At 40.1% G+C, this 25,137-nt stretch overlaps 2 protein-coding genes across 2 annotated transcripts in view; one reads left to right on the top strand and one right to left on the bottom strand.

Moving 5' to 3' along the window:
* ds (dachsous cadherin-related 1) overlaps window positions 1-25,137 on the top strand; it is a 70,251-nt gene that overhangs the window by 36,033 nt on the left and 9,081 nt on the right. The window contains exons 6-13 of the mRNA XM_018455531.1: window positions 4,445-4,723; window positions 5,927-6,150; window positions 7,161-7,827; window positions 7,912-8,262; window positions 11,077-11,403; window positions 11,590-12,016; window positions 15,887-16,829; window positions 17,113-17,398. Of these exons, the coding sequence (XP_018311033.1) occupies window positions 4,445-4,723; window positions 5,927-6,150; window positions 7,161-7,827; window positions 7,912-8,262; window positions 11,077-11,403; window positions 11,590-12,016; window positions 15,887-16,829; window positions 17,113-17,398 (3,504 nt within the window). The remainder of the gene's footprint in view (window positions 1-4,444; window positions 4,724-5,926; window positions 6,151-7,160; window positions 7,828-7,911; window positions 8,263-11,076; window positions 11,404-11,589; window positions 12,017-15,886; window positions 16,830-17,112; window positions 17,399-25,137) is intronic.
* On the bottom strand, window positions 17,693-19,438 carry LOC108727417 (deoxynucleoside kinase). The gene is made up of 4 exons (XM_018455535.1): window positions 19,269-19,438; window positions 18,635-18,810; window positions 18,069-18,318; window positions 17,693-17,979 (listed from the first exon to the last, which is right to left on the bottom strand). Exons 1-4 carry the CDS (start codon window positions 19,411-19,413, stop codon window positions 17,693-17,695), a joined length of 858 nt encoding a protein of 285 aa, XP_018311037.1. The 5' UTR covers window positions 19,414-19,438.

The following is a 25,137-nucleotide window of genomic DNA, read 5'->3' as shown; positions in this document are numbered from 1 at the left end:
GCGCTTTCGCCTGGTCGGCGTGTAACGAATCATCAGAAACGGGGCCCGGGGCCCGTCACACGCCGCGAAATACGCGCACACGCATGCGGCGTGCACCGCCGTGTGCAATGCGCGCAGTTTGATTGGCATGCGACACGGGGGTATTTGTGTACACGCTCTCGGTCCGAGGCCCGGGTCTCTTCGTCTCTCTTTCTTTCGTTTCGTATCCGCTGCCTGTTTGCAGAGGTGGGACTTCTCGAGTCATCCCGACTGTGCGAACGGAGAGAATCGAGAAGTAGAAAAAAAGATGAGGGATAACGACGGCGATGGAGGTAGGGGCGATCGCGCTGCCGGAAGTATCAGCTGTCTTGTCGTACGAGTACTTCTATATTAATCCCCGCTGCATGCAGCGCGACTACACATTGTCCGGTCAACGGACCTGCGGCGGAGTGAGTTGAAATTTCGCCCGGCCATTGTCCTTCGATCGGCTCTAACCGCGAGATCTCCCATTGAGAAAACCCTCGAGCGATGGAGCACCTTCGTTCCTTCCGCGTAGGTCGCCCCCGTAACACTCGCTTAATGGCGCCCTTTTCTCCATTCATCCAATTAAGGCGGCCCCTCGCGTGTTGGCTTACAATGTCGGGAGATCGACCGGCGGTGATTTATGGAATGGCACGCCCTTGTCCGCGATGATACGCGACGAGAAGTAAGGGAATATTCGATTGTCAGCGCGACTCAACCGGTTCCTAATATGTACCGGGTGTGATCAGGGGCCGTTAGCAATCGATGCCCCTCTCCCGCACGACTTGAAGACGTTCATCAGAAATGTCCGAGTCGCATCCCGTCACCTCGCGCCTCTCTTCCGACGCGAATCGCAGCGATGCGTATTCCGACGCGTGACATTCTTGCGTGTCCCATGCATTTCAAACCATTGCGCGGTACGATCGATTATTGCGACTTCAGGAATTTCCGTGACCTACCGTGACCGACTCGCCTATCGATCGGATACCTGTTGCAGCGTGGCCACGTGCCATCTGCGCCACGTGGCCCATACTGTGCGGGCATGGACACGCTCACTTCGGAATATTGATCATGTAACCTTTTACGGAGGAAAATGGTTGAGTAATTTTTATCTTACAAGACTAGAGAGAAGAAAAATATTCTGGTTATTTTTTAAGAACTTATAACAAACTTTACTTATCTGTAAGTAAAAATACCGGAGCTGTTAGATGAAAGATACATTACAATTATAGTAAAGCCATTCATGATCTAACAGTATAAAGTAAATCATATTATTCTCAAGACTGTAAGCTTGAGAATAATTCTCTTTTTACTTTACACACTTGTATTTTTCACCGCGTGATATAAAGTAAATTTTGCCAGCATTAAGATGAAAAATACTCGATATAATGACAATTTTTTTTATTGAAATATATGATAATTTATAGATTTACTTTACGAAATATAAAAAGTATGTACCTTATGGCTATATGACACTAAACAAATTTACTGAATTTTAATAAATATTTGTTTGAATAATAGTAACTAAACGTTTACTTACAATAAATAAATATTTATTCAATTAAAAGAATGATACTTAAATCAAATTAACGGTTTTTTTTATCAAATAAATATATATTTACATTTAGTAAATATATATTTAGTTAGTATTATTCAAACAAATATTTATTAAAATTTAGTAAATTTTATGTAAAGCCGGCGGCACATGATGCTTGTTTTCTTGCTGGATTGTTAGCTATTGTAAAATAAATTCTTGCTTTCGTATTGGTTACGATGCTGACACTGTCAGTACTACAGCCAATACGATGACAAGATTTTAATCCACCTAGGAATCCAGCAGAAAAACAAGCATCGTGTGCCGTAGGCTTAAGTGACTGTATGAATCTGCCAATTCCATAAAATTTACTAGAAATCTATAAGTGTATATTATTTTACATTTTTCTCCGTATTTCTTCAGAAGCAGAAACGTGAAAAGTGAAAATTTTTATGTATATATGTATGTATAGAGTACCTACATATACACGTACATACATAAAACAAATTTTCACTTTTCACGTTTCCATCGTAAGAAAGTTACATGATTGACCCCCAGGCATGTAATACTTCTGTAGCGCTACAAAGTGGCGGTCACTTTGTAGCATTGATTTTATGCGAGAAAAATCTGCGAAAAAAAAAATTTGTTCGATAATCTCATTTTGTTTAATACGTTCTATTTGTCCTTTTACATCGTATCGTAATGAATGACGATTATGTGATTGATTTATATTATAATTACTCATGTGATATAAAAATATCGATCAGATCTAAGATTACTTAGCGATATATTTTCCAGCTGCAAACGTGCTTGGCGGCGTTTCCCCGCGGCTTTTCTGCGCGTCGATAATTTGGTATGTTGCTTTGCGTCGGTGATGAAATTAAAGATAAGGTTGCTCAGCTAGTCCGCAATTTAGCAACGCGCAGGGTTGCAAAGTTGTCGAGCAGGTTCCACGATGCAGAACTTCGATCTAATCCCGGTCTGGGATTCCTCGCGTTGAATTTTCTACCGTTTCCATTCGTCGAACGACTGTTTGATTTTCGAGAAAGCGATACCGTGCCGTCATGGGACATGGTCCTTGACTCGTACATCCAATCGCAATGGATTTTCAAATATTGGAAGAGGCACGTAAAGACAAAAACCACGTTCCTCTTACAAGAATGACGGTGAGATCGGTTGCGCGGTCCCACGGTTAACACGAGAAACGCATTAGCACGCGTCCTACGATATACTTCTTATTGTTGCGCGATGGTATCCCCCAATGTGCGGATGGTATCCCCGACCAGCCGGCCGGCGCGTTTGCATGTCCTCCATCGATCGTTTGTCTTGTCGAGAATGGAGAAGTGCGGCGTCGTCCAACTACCGCGTCGCTAGTGAACGCCGGAATGGTCGCGATGGTTTTCGATTAGGTACGTCGAGAATTCGTAGTGGCACGCCAGGCCAAGGCCCGGCGTCGACGCGGACATCGATAGGGGTCGTTTCGGGAGAACGAATTATTATCCCGATCTTTTTCCCAGATCCTGGAATAGTTCTGGCAACTTCTCAACTAGTCGCTCGCTTAATTATCCATTAATACACCGACCGTGCATCGAAGTGGGAATCCCTTCTGCGCTTCGATTCCACCTTTTCCCTCTTCTACCCCGCCGTGCTCTTGCGTTCTCCTGCCTCTTCCTCATTTTCTTATTCGTATCCTCGTTCTCTCCTCCGACTACTCTCTGCGATACGTAATTATGGCAGACCTCGTTACACGCGCGACTACGTATGCCCCTAGTATGATTATTATATGCGAGGAAAGAGAGAGGGGGAAGGAGGGGGAGAGAGAGAGAGAAAGAGAGCGAAAGCGGAAACGAAAAATGAAACTCCTGGTATATCGAGAAGTACGAGCAAATCGCTACAGATGGTTCTTATTCGCGTTCGAACAACAATTATCCAATTAACCCGTTCTTGACGAGAGTAATTGATAAGGTTGGTCTACACATCCGCGCAATCGACAAGAGAGACGTCAACCGGAAGTCGTACATATTCGATTTTATAATGAATCGATACTTCCCCGTCTGCATTGAAAAAACAATCTGGTAACAGCTACCAAATGTTGAATGAAATAATGCTAATTAAATTTTGGTTAATATAACAAAAAATAATTTTACTTTCTTAAATATTTATTGAGTATTTATTAAATATTTATAAAAAAGTAAAATTATTTTTAATTATATTAACTGATTGTATTAACCGATATTAATCATTTGATTGGCATTGATTGGTATTATTTCATTTAACATTAAATTTAGTAACTATTACCAGACTCTTTCAAGCGATCTTCAATAATGCTTGAGAGTCGGCACGTAAGATCCATTGAACTCAAAGTCTTTAAGCATTTAATATCAAGAATCGATATGGAGCTTTTTGTCGCGTGCCCGTAAATATTCCTCGACATCCGTTAATAGACTACCCACAGCGCTGTGGGAAATTGCTAATTAAAACTCTAGATATATCAAAGTAGCGCAATCCTTTTATCTAAGCCGAAATGCCGATAGCTTTTCTATTGGCAATTTCAACTGCCATTTTTGATCTGATGGCTGTAGTCCAATAACCACTTAGTATTATTACTTAATAATTTTTACTTTAATTTAGTATTATATTTACTTAGTAATTTTTTTAATATAATACGGTTATTAGATCAAAGATGGAGGACTTTTGCGCTACTTTGGTATATCTAGAGCTTTAAGGTATTCTGATCTTCTTGAGCGACGTCGCATCGAACCTCGCGACGGAAAAGCAGAGCTCTCATTAGCTATCGCTCATCGCTTATTGCCTATCGCGTTCAGTGTGCAGTAGCCATAAGCTCACGTTGTTCGTGAAGAGCAATGAAAATTAATTGTTTCTCTTTCCCCTTCACTCGGCAACCATCAGGCGAGATTACCACGCGCGAGCCGCTCGACCGTGAAACGAAAAGCGTCCACGAGCTAGTTCTGGAGGCACGAGATCAAGGAACACCGTCGAGAGCTGCCAGAGTGCCTCTGAAAGTCACGGTCCTAGACGTCAACGACAATTCGCCTGAGATCGTCGATCCCCAGGGGGACGTGGTCAGTGTCAGGGAGGAGCAACCACCGGGAACGGAGGTCGCCAGGGTGCGAGCACTGGACATGGATCTCGGTGAAAACGCCTCAGTGACGTACAGCATCCCGAAAGGTAACGGTTGAGTTTAACATTGCTTTAATTTATATCTCACGTCTAAATCTCGCGGTGATATATACAGAGTGTTCAAAAAATTCATTCAGCATTTATATAGTAAAAGTAGGTACACACTAAGTAGAGAAAGCCTTATTTGTTATTGAACATAGATCGGAAACTCAATCAATCAGTCGATTGCGGTTACATGTGATTTGGCGATTATACAGTTATACTGATAATCTACCATAAATAGTGAATAATTTTCTTTAACACCTTCTCTAAATTTTTTGGAGTGGAATCTCACTCTAAAGAGTGAAAATTGAGCCAGTTTTGAGACAGATTGAGTCAATTTTCACTCTTCAAGAGTGAGATTTCATTCTTTAGAGTAAGATTTACTCTATAAAAGATTTTAGAGGATATATATTGTTTCTCTCCTTTTTTATTATCCGTTACGCGCTGCTCGTCTAATTAAGGAAATTGCACTTCTGCCTCCGATACGATTATCCCGGTAAGAAAATACAATATATAAATTACAATTAGTCGGGTGTATGTGTACGCAGCCAATAATTGCCTAGCTTCGTTACGAGGGCGTCGGGCTGAGTCGCAGAGAGTCAAGAATAATAGAGAAATAGCGAGAGAGTACTTACATGCCGGAGATTAGACGGCGGACTTGGTTTTTTTACCGGTCGCTCTTGACTCTCCTAAGGTAGAGCAAGCACTTTTTGAGGCTTTAATAACCCAGTAGCAATTACAGAAACAATTATGCGCGGTCTTAAAAGGAGTCGCGGGCGTTTTTGCCGGGCGTATTATTCGCTAGCGATACACTTCGCCGCTTATGAAGAATCGTTACCACGCGTGCTGGTCCACTTCGGTTACGATCAGAATCGAATTTTCATGATGGCTCGTACTAGACGGCGAGAAAAGAATCTTAATCACGAGATTAAATCTTTACATCGCATCGCGGGAGATACTGTAATATTGTCGAGGATGTACCTCTTCCCGTCCATGTCAAGCATTTCATCCCGTGTTCTATCGCAGCGCGTATTTCACGTACACGATTCTCCTCGGAGTCAATGGCACAGATATCAAAGAATTTTTCTATACCGGGTGCTCTCCCGCGTTCAAGTTTGTAACAGCAAGAATAATCGCTCAGGCGTAATTTTGTTCGTCCGTCTCACGGAGAATGTTTCTGTTCGGACCTGACTTCGTTTTTCGCTACAGATCGAGACTCGGACGGCTACAACGTCTTCACCATCGACCCGATCACCGGTATGATCAGGACCAAGGCCGTGCTTGATCACGAGGAGCGCAACGTATACCGGGTATCCGTAAGGGCAACCGACGCTGGTCATCCACCGCGACACAGCGAGCGCGTGTTGCGAGTCGAAGTTCTGGCACTTGCAGATAACCGGCCGACCTTCACCAGCAGCAGTCTTACCTTTAACGTGAGTACTATTGACCTCGCCACCCAGTAGGATTCATTTTCCCATCAAATTTGTTTCTATATGGAGAGAATTTTTTCTTAGAGTTTACCCTGAAAATATGACAGTCGTGGGACAACATTGTATTTCGAAGAATTTTAATGTAAATTTCTTTCATTCATTAATAAAACTGCAATAAAGTATAAAATAAGTTTGATCAATTTTACTGAAGTGCATGGTAAAAATCTTTAAAATATTGTATTGTATCACAACTACCATATTTTCAGGGTAAATTTTAAAAGAAAATTCTCTTATAACTTCGCTGGACGTCGTGGATCTTCATAGTTCCCTCTTGCAATTATTCATTAGAACATTTATGATCGCGCTAACATCCCTCCGACGGCGTCTCGCCGCTGTTGTTACGTGCGTTTCCTGTGGAGCTAGCTTCGTACAATTTATGCCACATTAGAAATTCTGTAGAAAATTCTATGGGAGATTGAAATTTTATCGCGATCTTACGATCTTCGTTGTTATTAGTCATTGAATTAAACATTTAATTTTTTCCATTTAATTCCTAGAAAGATATATGTTTTAATAACTTAATATTTTTTATCTCTTTCTTATTAATTAACCTTGCATTTGCAGTCTAGATATTTTTTTACTCAAGCAAATTTTATTCCCAAATTTCTCTGAAATAAAGAAGGACAGAATCCAATTTCTCCTCTTAAAATATCTTGTTAAAAAATTATTTCGTAATATAATATAGATGTTGAAAAGTAATCATAAATGTTTCCTCATTTTTTGAAAACCGAGACTAGTAAAAAAACTTCGGCTGGACGGAGGGAATATAGAAATATGATTATACAGAGAGAGGGTAACAAATAAATATACAAAATATTCATTCTAGTTTTATTAGTACATGACATTTCCTCAGATTCAATCAATATACATAAATTATCTTCATAAAAGACAATATTTTCATAATACCAGAATAAAGTGGAGTGAATTTAATAATGTATACTCGATTCATTCAGGTGCGCGAGGATGCAAGTATCGGGCATGCAGTGGGATCAGTTTCGGGAGCGGGTCCTGCAGGTCGCGTGGCTTTCACGTTGGACTCGCTGACGCCAATCAGCGAGTTTCCAGCTTTCGACGTCGATCGCAGCTCAGGCCAGCTGGTAGTCGCCCACTCGCTCGATCGCGAGAATGTAAGCGAATATCACCTGCAGATTCGTGCATTAGACACAACCTCACTCGGGAATCCTCAAAGCATCGCCGTTTCCGTGAAGATCATTATAGAAGATGCCAACGATAATCCACCGAGTTGGCCGCAGGATCCGATAATTGTTCTCGTGTCCGAAACAACAGCAATTGGCTCAACCATTTACAACCTCACAGCCAGTGATCTGGATAGTGGCTTGAATGGCGAACTTAGATACGGTCTCGTAGCCGAGTTTCCATCGAAGGGTTGCTTCACCGTGGATTCTTTAACTGGCGCTTTAACGTTGGCCAAGCAATTGGATAGGGAAGAGATAATGCAGCACACTTTAATCCTCAAAGCATCGGACCGGGCACTACCAGGAGAGCAACTAGCTTCCACGGTCACCGCAAAAATCATCGTTCTTGATGAGAATGACAATGATCCAGTCTTCGTCGCGCCAGAATTTACCAAGATAAATGTCCCATCGAATCTTCTACCTGGTAAATTTCATATCTGAGCTATGTGTATTACAGATTCATATAACAGGATGATTAATAAAATTCTTATTTTCTTAATTTTACCAGGTGATAGCGTAGTAAAAGTCGTCGCTGTAGATAAGGACTTTGGCGACAACGGTCGAATATCTTATGTGATAACCTCGGACAATAAGGAAACGCGACTCATCATGGGTTACGAGTCGGGCATCGTGACCCTTGTGAAGCCCATTACGGAGCCCATGAATGTCGAGATTACGGCCAACGATCACGGAACACCATTCCGCAAGGCTACGCTGAACCTGAGTCTGAATCCGGTGGCGGCACAAGCGAGCGGACCTCCTCGGCTATTGTTGCCTAATCCGATTGTTAAGATTTCCGAAAATCTCCACGTCGGATCGCATGTGATGAACGTTGCAGGACCAGCAATTGCCGATCAAGGTAAGACCAAAGATCTCATCGCTATGTCTCTACTGTGTGCCAGTTAAACTAAAATTTGTCACATTGCGACGACTAATACAAAGTTTAATAATATTATCGAATCAGTTCCAACGGATTTCCAATTTATTATCTCGAGCAAAACAATGTAATTGCATATTTACGGCATCGTGAAAAACAAAGTAAACAGTAGAAACTTATCGATCCCTAAAGCGTAACGAAAATACTTTTAGGCACTGCGTTGTTACTGTTTTCGATGGTGCGTAAAGTCCCTGTTGGTGCAAACTTAATTGGGACTGTCAACTTAATGGCATGTAGGGCGGTCGCGGTTGAAGTTACAGTTTGCTGTCTCTCGTACTTTTCTCAGACATCTCACTCGCATTCTGAGGATGCGATTTCATCTTTCTTTCTCTTTGAGCGAGTCTTCATAGATAGTATGTGTAATTTGCCGCCCAGCACACACCACCTACACACCGCACACAGTGTCGCATAATCGTTGCCGCGCTCGTCGCAGCTAATAGGAAAACCCTGCTACGAAAATACCTGGAATACTTAATTGCCTCGAATCTGGTCAGTACCGAGCATTACAATAAATTTAACGAAATGACTTGCGCGGATTCCGTCGGAGTACGCCGGCAACGTTGTCGTTTTATCCAAAGTATCCCGCTGCGGTCGGACCTCAGTTTGTATCTTCTCCTTGCGCGTACGCTTTAAAAAGCAAGTCGCAGTTTGCACCAGTCGAGAAAATCCCGAGATTTGTTCGCCCCGTAGAATATACCGTCGTTTTCGTCGAGAAATGCGTCCTCAGATTCTTCTCCCTTGAAAAACGCGATAACGAGCAGTTTTCAAACGAGCTCGTTCGCGTTATTTATGACAAAGCTTGTTGCATCTTTTGTGAGACGCGCGGAATTAGCGATCTGATGATGCCACTAATTATCATTGCAAAAGTCTTGCGAGTGCGTAACTAGACGACTCCACGTCATATATTAACCGCGAGAAGTCCGATATTCAGGAGGAAAAGACGCGCTTCTCGAAGGAAATCGTTTATCCGACATATAATTGTGCCTCGTGTATTCATATTAATCTAATTTTTTTTTATTATGCGAGAAAACCGGTAAAATGCCAATTATGACACCAGAATTTGATAAACGCTACGTTTACTGGTATTTTTACACCTGCAATGGGATTCTGTAACTCTTATGACCATAGCACACAAAAAAAACTTCAGCAAGAAAATGTAAGCAGTAAGAAAATCGATATAATTGACCAATTCGTTTACTGCTTATGTTTTATTGCTTAAGTTTTTTTGTGTGTCATGGACTTTGACAATAATATTCAAATCGTTATATTATGTAAATATTATATAATGTAAAGAAATTGCGACACTATAACGACACTATTATTAAAAGTTACAGAAACCAGTGCTAGACTTACATACACATATCTTCTGCAATGGTCACTACATGGAAAAGACAATAAATTTGACTGAAGTATCTAAAAATTTATCTAGATACAGACCTGAAAATAATTGTAAATTAATTGATGGTAATTATCTCAAGCAGAATGAATAACTGCCACAAGTTTTGCCGCTCAGTTTGAATATCTTATATGATTATTTTGATCTAACAAAATTGTTTTCAGATCTATATTTATATAGTTAAATTTTTATATACCCCAGCAAAACCGTTCCTTCCGTGTCTGGAATGTATTTCGCGCATCATTTCTTCACGCTAAATCCGCACACTTCCGTCTAACACGGGAAGCCACCCGATCCAGCCCGTTTCAGTCTGACGAACGGTTAAAGTGCGATAAACCGGCTCTGCCGACAACACGGTATCTCTGGTTCGCCGCTTATCTATCACGATGCCGGACGAGCGCATTAGCGCGTCTCAAGGGTGCGCCGAAGGTGCCGGTCCTTCGGGGATTGGCGGCTCAGTAATGCATAGAGGGGAGGTTGTTGCGAAATGCGGGAGCGAGTGCAGAACGCAGAAAGGCAGGGGGATTAGAGAGAGGACGAAGCGAAACAATGGCCGCGTATATCATCGTGCCGCCGGCCTGCCGCATAGGCAAATCACCGGACTCCATACCATCGCGCGGTTTCGCGTGTGCACGCATACACGCACACGACATGTCGCTACTTACTGGAAACAAGACGAAGGATGGCCACGATGCGACACGTGCATACGTATACATACACTAAATCGCGTCGCTTTGTTCTAAGTCCGCTAAAAATCCGACGAGCATGGGCTAAGCGCGCTGGAATTCGAAAAACGAAAGCATTAAAGTCACCGACGCGACGACGTGCTCGAATAGGAAAATCGCATGTCGCGAAGCCGCTGGATTTGCAGATAAGATAATAGTTTCCTTCTTCGTGTTAGAGTAAATAAATTACACGATAAATAATATAATATATATAAATATGTTCTTTGAATATTGAATATCTCTTTTCAGAGTTTAACAGTGAAAACACAAAAAACGCAAAAATATTCAGAGTACAAAGTATAGATAGCAAAATGAAAACATGATAAATAGACAATTATATATAGAACAGAATATGAACTAGATGGAATATAAATAAAATCTAAATAAAAATGCATATAATAGTGATTTATTTATGAAAAAAATAGGAATTAACAAAATAAATAGCAGGGCGAAAGAAAAAAAATGAAAAGATCAAATGTTGGAAGATAACGAATTAAATGTTTATATAGAGATATTTCTTAGTTCCCAATAATTCTGTGAAATTTATAACTGATGCACACGTTTTTTAGTTAATAAAAGTACACGTTGATTAACTTCTTATTTTGTTTCGCATAGATAACGTCACCTTTAGCATCCCGAACGGCGTAGCTTCGAACAAGTTCGCCATATCGTCCAATGGTCAAGTCACTCTTCGGGGTCCCCTGGATCGCGAGGAAGTCTCGCATTACTCAGTTTCTATCTTGGCGAGGTCCAACAAGCTTCTGGACGTCACAACTCTGGAAGTTATAGTGATGGATGAGAATGATAATAGTCCAGAATTTCGACCGGGTTCTTGCTACACCCTCGCCGTACCGGAAAATCAGGAAACTTCTGTGATCCACGTGATAGCTGCTACCGATCTTGATGATGGAAAGAACGGCGAAATCTTCTACAGTATCGAAAGTGAGTTGTTCCACTAGATGCAGTATGCGAAAAATCGCGTAAATAAAATTCAAGACTTAAATAATATCTTAAGATACTAATACGACTCTTCTGATTGGTTCATAACATCTTAAGATTATACTTAAGACAGTCTTAAATATAAAAATCGATTATGATTGATTTTAATCTTTGCGCTTTTCATTTCAGGCGGCAACATCGGCGCCAAATTCGTGTTACATCCATCTACCGGTGTATTGTCGATGTTGAATCTGGATCGTGAGAACGTGCCCAAGTACGTGCTAACGATTTCGGCCAAGGATAAGGGAAGACCGAGCAGAGAAGCGTACTGCAATCTTACCGTGATCGTGCTAGACATCAACGACAACGCTCCGATTTTCGTGCAGAATTTGAACAGCGGTTTCCTATACGGATCATCGGACTATCCAGCGAATTACTATCCTTCAAAGTATATGACAACTATCTCAGAGGACGTCCCGCCGGATTCGAGCGTGTTGTCCGTAAAGGCGATTGATCCAGATCAAGGTGTAAACGGGAAGATTACATACGCCATCGCCGAAGAAACTAGCTGGCTCTTCAGGGTCGACAACCTGACTGGCGTTGTTACTACAGCTGGGTGAGTGCACACGTCCCGTCATTGGCTTTTTTTTACATACGGCTTCCCTTCTCTTTTTTACCCTCTGTCATTGTCATCGTTTCCTTCCCTTCTGACCTTTTTCTGTTTCCTTCTTTCTCTAAGGTCTTTTGTTCAGTCTCTCTCCCTCTTTCTTTCTCTTTTCTTTTAGATCGCATGCGAGTTTCGCTTTGCGATCTCGGCTACCAACCGACTAATTTCATCCTGGCGTTAATTACCGCGACCTTTATTACACATCCGATTAGGATCACCCAGAGGGATATTACGCCGGTATAACGTCGTAAAACGGAAAGTAAGGACGCACACACACACATACACACATACGCATTCGTATACGTAGGAAGGAGCAGTCAGTCAGCTCGCAGTGAAAAAAGCTCGACGCTCGAAGGCAGTGGAGGAGGAAGGAGCGGCGCAGTCTAGGAAAGTCATAAAATTATAAAGTCAGTCGATGCGCTTCACGAACGACGCACTATGGCCGATTAAATGATTCCGTATGCATAACCCGTCGGCACAACTCGAGATACTACTCTTCCTTCCTTTTTCTCCTGCGTCTCTTTTTTCTATCTATCTGTCTCTTTCTCGGTCCTTCGTCCATCTCTCTCGGTCCGTGTGTGTTTCTTATGATTACACACGCAATAAACCGATATCTTGGGATGTCGTTAAGACGAAGACTTTCCGTGGCTTCCGTCCATCCCACCAAACAGCAAAGTCGTAGTTCGTTAATTAATGGACGATTTCGCTGCGGGCTACCGCGAACCTTGGTCCAATGGAGCACGCTGATCAATGATCGTTAATCGCTCGATTATGGTCTCGGTGTACGAACGGTGGAAAACTCTCAAACGCTAATTGCACGCAAACCTCGCGGAATCGAATTCAATACCGAGCCTTTATATACAAAACATTAACTTTTATAGGTGGACAGTTATATGGTCGCGTAAGAGTTTCACGGTGATTAGAGTCGTCTGCCCTCGTGTCGTCGTGTCCGGCGACCTGCCTCTGAAGACGACACAACCGAATGATTTCGATAAATCACTTCCACGCCGGGAATGTATAATTTGTTCGTTGCAAATTATTATGCGGAGTCGCCGTAAACCCGCATGACCGACACGCCCAACGTCCGTCTCGGTGACTCACGATTCGTACTTTAATCCTGGCAATTAGTTGATCCCCCTTTCCTACCCCTTTCTCCTCGGTGCCAATCTTAGTTTACGATTTTGCTTAACTGTATCTGCTCTTCCGCCGCCTTCGCTTCCGCCTTTTGTTGTTTTTGCTTCCGATTACCGATGAGATGAGTGGGTGCTTTGCAGGATATACGAACACAGGGAGGACTGCGAAATGTTGGAGAACAGGCGCCAGTTGACAGTGTAGAAACAGAGAAAGAGAGAGAGAGGGGGGGGGGGTAGGTAGCCATGGGAAGGACTAAGGAGGCTAGGGGGGTGCATACTTTTGCGTCGCGACAGCCGTGTGTCATTTCAGCGAGACTCCATCTGGCATTTCAATGCATTATTTCAGCCGGCAAAATGCCTGATATGCAAAACCAGATCTCGGTTCGAGCTACTCTTTCGCCGCATCTCTCTCACTTTCGTTGTCTCTCTCATTCTCTCTTTACCCTTTCTCGCCGCGGCCACTGTCCGGTCGTCTCGTTTCACCGTCTCCTCCGCCTCTTCTTTCTCCTCCCGCTTCTGTTTTTGGTATCCTCTTCGCTCGATCAGTAGCCGTGGACCCGACTTTCGTGTCGCCTTATTGCCGTTGCTCTTGCGACGACGGTCTCGTTCCTCTTACCTTTTGAAAGCCGCACCGTCGTTCTGCAGCACCTCTCGGTACGGAACACTTCTCCCTTCTTTTGCTTTCTCTGGAGACCACCCGGTAGAGACAATATACGGGTTAAACGAGGATCAGTTCTCATTTAAAATGATTTGATAAATAGTGCGAACTGATAGAAAGAACACTGAGACGATATTATACGGAAAAGACGGTTTTGTTGAAATATCTAAAAATTTAGATATAAACTAAGATTAAATAAAAAGCGCCAACTGCAGTCAAAATTAGTTGAAATAATAATTCTATATGTAATCGATTTTAAATACATTTATTCCTGATTACTTTCGGATTTGCAATACAATCACAAACTGAAATAATATTAATCTCATAGGTAAATTAAATTTGATTCGAATAACTATTAATCTAATTTTGTAGCTAGATACAGATCTGAAAATAATTTTGTTGGACCATCAAAATAATGTGTTGTAAGACGCTCAAACTGATTTCTAGAATGTCAACATTTTTTTACAATCATTGCAAAATCTGCATTGCTCATCATGCTTGAGCTTCCTATGTAATTATTTTGATGATCCAACAACATTATTTTTATTGTATATGACAAGGAAGGAATAGATAAGGAATTCTTCTGATGAAAGAATCATGCATATACAGGGTGTTTCCAAATTAAATCGCAAAACTTCGGGAGCGTGTAGAGGAGTAAAAAACTAAGAAAAAAAGTCCTATAGACATATGCTCGTTTTTGCTCCGTTTCAGAGAAATCGAAAAAAAATGTTTATATTTCTTGCCATATCTAGCACCGACATATTTGATTACATTTTCCACTTTCTGTTATGAATTTGTCAGTCGCTCTTTGAAAGCCTTTAATAGTAGATGAATTTTGTCTTTTGCAATATGCCGCGTACGTATTCTAATAGTGAATATGCTGATATGGTTTTTGTATACGGTTTCTGCAACGGTAATGCTTTAAAGGCCTGGCTGCTACAAGAGCCGTGTTTGACAGATGCAATGCTTGTATTGCTGCAAGAGGTGCACATTTCGAACAAAATCTTCATTAAAAAGTTTATAAATAAAATAATTAAAATAATAAATTAAATATATTTTTTTCTTTTTTCGTGATTTCCTGCGAAACAAAGCAAAAAGGAGCATATGTCTATAGGACTTTTTTTCTTAGTTTTTTACTCCTCTACACGCTCCCGAAGTTTTGCCATTTAATTTGGAAACACCCTGTATATTTCAAGAAGAACAATTTTTTAGATACTTTAGCAAATCATCTTTTACAGAAATCATGTATCAACAAATTTTCTGTAATCGAAGTGCGAAATTAGCCGTCACATCTACCCACGTGTCTTTCATATAAATTCACTTGTGTTTCATTTATTTATTAATTGTGCGATAACATCAATCGCGAAATAAAAAAATACTCGCATTCCTTGAATCATTCTCAAATGAAACATTTCTTGCAACTGTCATTCTGTTCAGATGTGATAGAGATTCATACTGCATACTTCGAGTTACAGTCAGCAGATATTAGGGCGGAAGATAACTGTAGAGTATTCGAGTTAGCTTCGCGCAATCGTAAATAAGCGTATCGAACTCGTGCACTACCGACGTCCGATCATTATCCCACGCTTATTAAGAATTATTGCGAGCGTTACGTTGTATCGCGAAGGCACGCTGGGAACTTCTCTTGCTTGCTCGACTTGCATTTGCGTAACTTCCTAATAGCATTGTTTTAAGAAAATTAATTTAAGGTACGATATTGTGAGACTAAATCAGAATTCTTTCTAATAACTTTTCTTGTGATCTCTAATAATGTTTTATTAACGTAGAAACAAAATACTTATCTAAATATTTTGTTGAAAATAACAATCATCGTAATTTTTATTAATAAGTAAAACTATTAATTTAATGTATTCTATTGAATTCTATTAAATTAGAACTCTAAAGAAAGTAAATTACAATGTGTCTCTTTTTATTGAATTAATATTTTTACTGTTTATTTCTCAATTTTGTGATTGCGATAAGCCTATTATTCTATAATTAATGTATGTTTCTTCCTGTTCGATACAGCCCATTGGATCGTGAACGTCAAAGCAACTATACCTTCCTCGTGGTTGCCACGGACAGCGGCATGTATGATGCGAAAAGCACATCGATACCCGTCGAGATCATCATCAGCGATATAAACGACAACGCGCCAATTTTCGAGGAGTACCCCTTTCGGACACGCGTGCCCATCAGTACGAAACCGGGTCAGAACATTCTCCGGGTATCAGCCAAAGACGTTGACGACGGTGTAAACGGTGATATCGTGTACTCGTTGATAAACGAGCAGGAGAAACCGAAATTTCGAATACATCCTAGCACCGGCGAAGTAACGGCAAGCCTATCATTATCGCAAGATAATGGCAAGACGTACTACCTGGAGGTGTTGGCCCAGGATAAGGGTAATCCGCCGAAGAGCGCTAAGGGCTTGATCGAGCTTCAAGTCGGCCACCTCGTAGACCTGACGCCCAGCTTGAAATTTCAGAATGACACATACAACGTCGTCATTCAGGAAAATTCAGCGGCTGGCACGGAGATAGTTAAAATCACCGCGGTACGTACCGATGGTAGGAAACAGCGTGTCACGTATTCGATCGCGTCCGGAAACGACTACAACACCTTTGCGATTGACGAAGACACTGGTCTGTTACGCGTCAATGATCCTACCAGGCTGGACGCGGAGCTTTGGAATGACTTGACGGTAAAATCCGATAACGAACTGCCGGGTGACACGGGGCGCACAAATTCGTGGGGCAGATCCTTGGAAGGGCAGCAGTCGAAGGAGATACCCAGAGAAAGCTCAAAGCATATTCTCAATGTGATAGCAAGGAGCCACGAGGTTCTGGAAGCATACGTCAAAGTAATTATCAGGATATCCGATATCAACGATAATCCACCAATCTTCACGCAAACACAATACTCGGCTACTGTACTCGAGGGCAATATCAAAGGAGATTTCGTCGTGAAGGTGAGGAAACTTTTTACTATCTTATATTGCCTTTGTATTTAATACGTTACAATTAAAGTACGAATCATATATGATATGAAAATCTATGAGGAAATTGTTTTTACAAAAGGATTTAAGAAAGAGTTTAAAAGAAATATGACATATAATTAGAATCCAAAGGTGCAAATGTATTTATTTGTACTTTTTTGTCTTATATTAATAAAGTTTAGATATAAAAATAGATAATATAATAAATATATTGTGTTGAACGCATAAATTTATATGTCAATACTTGCTGTCGTAGCTTTCAGCAAGTGATGCCGATCAAGGATTGAACAGTAGAATCTTATATCATATTGTGGATGGTAATCCAGATAATGCCTTCACAATAAGTCCACCATACAGCGGAGTCGTTCGGACCAATATAGTCCTAGATCGTGAGATCCGTGAGAAGTACAGGTTGACTATTATCGCAACTGACCAAGGAAACCCCCAATTAACCGGCACCGCTGCATTGAGCGTACGGGTAATCGACGTCAATGACAATCAGCCTACCTTCCCGAAACACAGTATCATTTCAGTCTCCGAAGGTAAGTCATAAGAACCATGCTATTGTGAATCTTGAAAGTTTTTAAACTTATGAAATAATAGAACAAGACAATATTAGTCTGTTCACATTGCTTAAAATACTTGAAAATTTTTGTACTTAAAACGAGATAAATATATGTTTAAGTGTTTCTCAAAGTAAAAATTCTGGCAATAAATGCAAAAAATGCAAGCAACGCAAACAGACTTTGCTTATATGTATATAGTTATGAAAAAAATACTTATCATATAATCAATCCATTCTAAAATAAACATAATATTAGCATAAATAACCTGTATTATGCTTTAATATTTAATACGATTCTGGGATTTGTTGTGCCATCAATGTGTTCGTTGAATATACGGTCTTTACATTTCTCAAATTGTGGCACCATTTCCTCGAGACTTTTGTCACCGTCTATGATCATAACCGGCGCCGGTAAAGAAAATAGAGTTTGTCTATAGAGCCAGTCGTCGTGGATTTCGTGAATTTGTTTCAAATATTCCAACGACACAGAATCCTCTTCTTTGCGTGCACGTGCTTGCATTCTTTGAAATACGACTTCAGGTGTTGTCCTTAGATATACTAAATTACAGTAAAAAGTACAGTTTAATGAAAGGAGAAAGTCATGTTTTATGTAAAAATCTTTTTGCTTAATTGATAGAGATATATACTTATTAAGTCTGCCCTTATATTCGTGTTTTCCATACACCAATCATACCAATTTTCTAAAACTATCGCTTCTACATCCTGTATCATGTGCGTACGCTTCATGTTTTCTAGGAAACATCTTGCGCTAAACACGGACCTTTCCATAACTTTATAGGGCGATGGTGTAGCCATCGTATGTAACTGTAGTCTAGTCAACTGAACGTACGATTGAAACAAGAAGGCGTAATGCACTGGGTCCTTGTAGAAAAGATCCTAAAAATATTATCAGTGTTTATTTTTGTTTTGGTATTAATGCATTCATATCAGAAAATATTCATTCAGATAGTTTTATATTAGGAGGCGTCGAATGGTTTGCCGCTCAGTACGACTTGCAATCTGTAGGTTCAATCCCATCTACGCCCATATACGCGATTTTTCGCGTTTAAAGAGCCGAAAATGACTCCATCTGATGATTAAGAGATCTTTGATCACCAGCGCGGTTTAGATCCGGCGTTAAACTGTAGATCTCTTATATCAGTGGACATATGTATGGATCCCCTAAAAATATGTTATTCTTAAAAGAGCTTACCAATAAATTTATTCCAGCCACGTCTTGCCACAATTCCATTGGTTCTTGCAAAATTGTAGCATTATTCAAGCTCTGGAAGTGATTCAAGAACGTTGTTTTACCACTTCCGATATTTCCCTCTATACAGATTGTGAATGGGTTGTTGTGAAGCATTTCCATGATACAACTGTTTTTTGCTGAAACAATACATTATTTCTAATGTAAGCTAATTGCGTAAGATTTTAATTTTATATTGTCATAGGGCGACGTTAATGGATGTTAATAATAAATTTTTTGAGGAGCTGCCAATCAATTAAACACAATCCATATACTAAATCAGCTTTCATACTGGTCGTTGTAGCTTATTGCGTTTTACAAGACACAAAGTGTTTCCGTGATCTGGATATCATAGTGTGCCTTCCAACAAGCGACACAAATAACACGGTGTGACACAATAGATCATTACATCCTTGTTGTTTACCAATGTTAAACAAAGATGACATAATCACTGTGTCGCACTGTGTCGCTTGTTGGAAGGCATACATAATTAATACCTATAGTAATTATCTCGATGCTGACTGAACTCCCTTTTACAGCAGCAGCTTATTGATTTATGTAGGCAGTGCGTAACTTCTTGAGGTTATCGTCAAGGTACCTTTATGTCGCTTCTTATATCTTCCGTAATATTCTTCATGTGACACTAAAACTCGTTGAGAAACGCGCGTCGTAGACACACAAGCTGCTCGATGATGACGAACTGCGACAAACAACAGACGCTGGCCAAGACTGCCAAGAGGCATGTTTCCCGCCGAAAGTACTCGTCGCCATGTTGCACGTCACAAAGTGGGGAACCGGCTCGCCATCTGTTCCTTCATGCGCGGTCGGCGCTATCAGCTGGACGCGCAGTCTGCGCAGTTAAGTGCAGTAAAGTGTGGCGAAGAAATAAGTCAAATAAGTATACGTAAAATATACAAAAGGCTCTGAGCAAAATGCCGCGAACGCTAAACAATCCAGTAGAACTTTTTTTTTTCTTTTGGCAGAGTATAAGAAATTTCACTATATTAACAATATATTTAATGAAAGTATTTTTATATTTAATAATTTTATTGAATAAAAATACTTTTATTAAATACATTGTCAGTACAGCCAAATTTTATATTTAACATAATCGATATGTGTAAAATGCGATTGAGATAATTTTCTTTATGCATACATTTGATGATTTGATCCTTAGAGAACGCAAAATGTTACCGACTGTTTTGAGAGATAAATATCTAGACGTTTAGCCAAACAATAATGGAATATCAATTTATTATTATTCAGGTGCTTCTCTCTTAATTACTAAATTTCTATATGCGGCGCAGTAATGTTACATGATTGCATTTTTTCCTATTTTTATCTACGGATGGTATCTATATAAGAATCTAATCTATTGAAATATTACTGCTATGCAAAAATATCTATATTTGTGCATAACAGTAATTAATTAGTTAATTACATTTTATTTTATTCAGGCTAATCGTTGAAATGTCATCAATTATGTAAGACAGATATTTTTTATCAACGATAAAGTTACAATATAAAGTTATCATTCTGTCGACTAAGTATCTGAATGTTTAGTTTCTTTTCTACGTATCAGATTTCGCTGTATAGCGTTACGAGTTAAACGAGTGGTTTCTTAGGGCACTCGACAATATCAAGTGTCAAGTAGTATCCATTCGCGAGCCAGGCAAACTGACTCTGCAATCGCAAATTGTTATTTCCGCTTTGCGACAACGTGAATTGTTCATCATCCCGTAGCTCTATCTGGGATCAAAGGCGGTCGGTCACATTGCGTTACAACATGGAATGGAAAAGATGAGCTCGTTAGGATAGCTGATCGTCGACAGTAGCATCACGGTATCTACTATACGATAATCCTGTCAACAAATACAATCTCGGGTTTCACCCGCGATGACGATAGCTCGGGTTTCGTTGTGGTCGTTGGCTCGTGAATGTCTATCTCCCTCTCGAAATTCAATGGGTTTTATGATGATTCGTTTCTCTCAAGGTCGCCCACGTGACAGGAGGAAGAAGATGTAGCGGACAGGCTGCATGCTGTGCGGGGAGAAAAATAAAATTAGATGAATAATTGAAATATTTACTTTTATTGTACTGATATATTATTGTGTTAATACTATATTGAAATTATTTCTTCTCAGATCAGCAAAAGCTACTGTAAATACTATCAGAAATTGGATGATAAATGATAGAATAGAAAGCAAGATTTAAGAAATTGACATTGCGAAAAAATTATATAAAATTGAAACGAAAATCTTTGGAGTGGAATCTAATTCTAAAGAGTGAAAATTGTGCCAATCTTGAAAAAAGAGTGGTTTAATTTTCAATCTTTAAGAATGAGATTCATTCTTCAATATGAGATTCACTAAGAGTTTTATGATTAGTAATAGCCATGCATGGTATAATAAGACTGGTATAACTTTGCGCATAATGGTGGTAGCAATACTGGAAACAACCAATCAAACTTGGGCCCAAATGCATCTTTCTGCATATAATAGCAGTAGTAAACTAGAATGGCCAATTAAATTTGGGCTTAAATTCACTCTCCTACTACGCACCCACGGTAATGTTACACCTATCTTATTAAACCGTGATTATGCGTGATGCTACGAATGTTTTGAAGCATTCTTTGATTAGTCAATTATTAAAATTTTTTCTTCTGACTTTGATCAATCAAACGCTTCAAAGCATTTGTAGTGAAACTTTGCACTCTAAATTACACGCTTTCAATTATTTTCAAATGTACAATATGTGAATTTTTTGTAGATATTTAAAAAAACGCGGCTGTGTTCTGTAAATAGGCGCAATCAAGGCCAGATCGACGCTTCTAACGCAAAAAACCTGACACATTTTAAATTCAAAGTTAGATTCTAGTTTGCAAAAAGAATTCGGTATCTAGAATAAAGAGGAGAGGGACGAGTCGAAAAGTTAGTAAGCGAGTAGAGAAGAGAGGAGTTCAACCGCGTCGAGAGGACGGGAACGCATTCTAACCATCCACGTATAAAGTTAAGTGGCAAAGGATTTATGCCGACATTAAAGTCCAACTGTTCGGAACAATCTGCATAACTTAGTCGAGGCTGCCGAGGCGCGCGTTCGGTGGCTCAGCTTCTCTCCCTTCGCCTCTCTCTCTCTCTCTCTCTCTCTCTCTCTCTCTCTCTCTCTCTCTCCTGCTCGCGGACTCCAGTACACGGGGTCCTTTTCCTCCTCGGTCTTTCTTGCCACCATATTGTTCCCCATTGACAGATACGATTCAATGGAACGGCACGGGACCGTAGTGGCCGCGAGTTTGACGTACAAGCGCCAACCTCGCGCGCTACCACTTCTCAAGACGCAGAAAAAGAAGGTCCCGTCCCGTTGAGTCCCGTCCATTTCGGTTGCCATCAGACGGGCAGCTAGTCAGCGAAGATGACGCGACGAAAGGAGGGACTGGTGATCGAGTAAGTTCAACCGCATCGTCGGACAAACGAAGTCTGCGGCGTGGTTTCGATGATACCTCGAACGGGCCGTTTTCTTCTCGCGTAGTTCTCCGTTTCTTCCTGCCGGAATGGAATTCCCAATAGCGAGCAGGTGGCGAGTCACGCACGTTCTAGCAAGCATTCCAAGACGACGGGAGATATAATAGGAGATTCCTTCAGCCTTTTATTGCGCTCGCGTTTTTGTCTTCGTCCCTTTCTTCGCTTTCTGCTGTTGTTACTCTTTCTTCTTCTTGTTCTTCCGAGAATCTTCGACATGAAGATAGTGGCTACGTACTCGCTTACACCAATGGCGTAATGCGAGATTACTATCTAATTTGTATCGCCGTAAAATTTTTCGGAGTCTCGTGTAAAACGAGATTATCGCCGCGTTAACGCCGCGCCGGGCGAAATTTATTTAACATTGCATCCTGCTCTCGCAGAAACCTCACAGTTTGTTTTGCAAATCGCGATTGTGTCAGTACCACGTTGTGTAAGTGTCACTCTTCGCCTATATAAAGATCCGATTAAATCGATCATTTACGCTTCCCCTGGACACGCATCGACGCTTTCAATATCCTGTCGATAGCTGAGGTGAAATAGCTTCTCGCGTCTGCTCAGCTTGTACACTTCACTGTAGTCAAAGCGCATTTGATAGAAATATGAATTACGTGGTCGTAACGTGGAACGGGACAGGTTAACGAGCTTGCTCTGACGTCTTCTAACAGCTTTCCTTATCGCGTTTTTACGATAATCGCATAGAAATTTATGCTTATGTCGCTAATTGATGATACAACACGAAGTGGCTTAACCTTTAAGTAGATACATGTGATGATTATAGCACTTCAGGTATAGTTTTCTTTAAAACCTTGTTCTGAGAAAAAGGAAAACAAAAAGTATTGCCCAGATGCCCAGAAGTCTTAAAATTCATTATTTTTACATTATTCTATTTCATAAGGTATAACTAATGTAGATTAAACTATATAACGTAATATATTAATAAAAATATAACTGTACAATTAAACCTCAAAATTGTAAATCTAAATTGTATAATAAATTATTATATAAATTATAAAACAAATGTGAATTAAATTATAATGTAATATATTAATAAAAATATAACTGTATAATTAAACCTCATAATTGTAAATCTTAAAGCGGACTCTTAAATTAAAAAAAACAATAAATTTCATCAAACGAGGCAAATGAGAATACAGTGCGGTTAACAATATTTGCACGGAAAATAATTAGGTAGGACATCAAAATTGGTTTTTAGAATATCAAAACAGCATTCCTCATCATGCTTGTGATTCCTACAAAATTATTTTGATGGTCCAATAAAATTATTTTCAGATCTGTATCTAATAGCTAAATTTTTAGATTCTTCAGTAAAATTGCTTTTTCTGTATGTGCTTTGTTAACCGCGCAATTTTCTCATTTGTCTTGTTTAGTTAAATTTATTGTTTTATAAAATTACAATTTTTTTAGAATCTTCTGAGCATTTCATCTATCAACTCGTATATCTTTAAATCGCCTATCTACTTAAAGGTTAATAGAAGAAGCCTGAGTTCTCGTCGTGGGTTAGTTTTCTCGCGTTTTTCACACGACAGCGATGTCGATTATGTTTAATCCGCGTAAGTTTCGCACGGTCGGGTTTTAACGCGGCCCGTTCGAAAGCCCTACGGTAAACGTTTGTAATTACCCCGGTAGAATAAAAGGATATAATTATCATCGAAAGTGGGAGGCGCGGCTCGCAAATGTTGGATGGGCCTTGCCTCCGCTCCCGTAGGGCCCTTCTGCGGCCATACCCGTATTCGTGGGAGGATTTAATCGACAGAAACGATCGAACCGGCTACGAAAGTGGCACTGACATGAGAAATCGAGACAATGGTAGACCACCGACGAGCGTATTTTCCATACAAGGAGCACTAACGTCGCCGCTACGTGTTCATTTGCAGGTCCGAGTCATGAAATGCGAGGAAAACGTGATTGAAGTTACCTTGGTGAAGTTATGTAACGAATCTGATACTCAACATGCCGCAACGCATGAAGTTATATTTGCGGTTTTTATTTAATTATTGTGTAAAAATTGAAGAGTACCACTTGTACACTGTTAAATCTATAGATATATAATAATATTAACATTATACAGTGTCAATTTGACATTATATAGTATCAAATTGGCACGATATAATGTCAAATTTAATTATCTTGTATTAGTAAAAAATAATATATTTAGTAGGAGTAGTGGCGACTCACATTAGGTTAAAAAAATTTGACATTATAGATTTAACATGTATTATATTCTTTATTTAATTTATGGGATTTAACTTAGCGCCAATTGTTAATGTCAAACTTACACGAATGAGATTCGTATCATCTAATTTTTACATGAACTCGAATACGGCTTTTCGATGCTGTTGCGAACATATTTACGTTTCCAAAGTTTCATTCACGCGATTGTAATTGCGCACTCCGGTCGTAATCTCTACTTCCGGTCCCAGCTGTGTTCGGGATAATAAAGGGGTTTTGGAGCAGTAACAGAGTCATGTACATAGACGGTGCGGGGTCGCTCTGGAAACCGATTTACATGACTTTAACGATCTCTCGTGAAATTTACGAGCGGTCGCAGCCGCGTGCCAGCTAAGCTTCCCCCGCCCTTATTCTCTCTCTTGAATGCATTCTCATCGCGTATACAGAATAATTCTTTTACTGCCGCAGGTGTTGCTACGCCCGACGTATATCACCCGGCTCGGTCGTGGAATCAAAAGCCCGGTCCTTGATGATGTACCTCCTTTTAACCATCGTACTCGCATACCGTATACTTGCCTTTACCGAGCCGGAGAATCTCGTTTAAATCGCCGAAAGTTACGTAATACGTTCGTCTTTTTTTCATGTATTGTATATAAATCATCTTTATAAGTTTTTACAGAAACACTGCGTTTTCCGTTTTTTTGCATCGAGACATAAATACATGTGAGTCAATAAGTAATCTTAATTTTGACCTCAACA

The sequence above is a fragment of the Mycetomoellerius zeteki genome, unplaced genomic scaffold, assembly GCF_001594055.1.
Source record: "Mycetomoellerius zeteki isolate Tzet28-1 unplaced genomic scaffold, Tzet1.0 scaffold49, whole genome shotgun sequence".
In the NCBI taxonomy this organism is placed as follows: domain Eukaryota; kingdom Metazoa; phylum Arthropoda; class Insecta; order Hymenoptera; family Formicidae; genus Mycetomoellerius; species Mycetomoellerius zeteki.
Note: the sequence above shows the minus strand (reverse complement) of the source record. Positions and strands in the feature narration are given on the sequence as shown.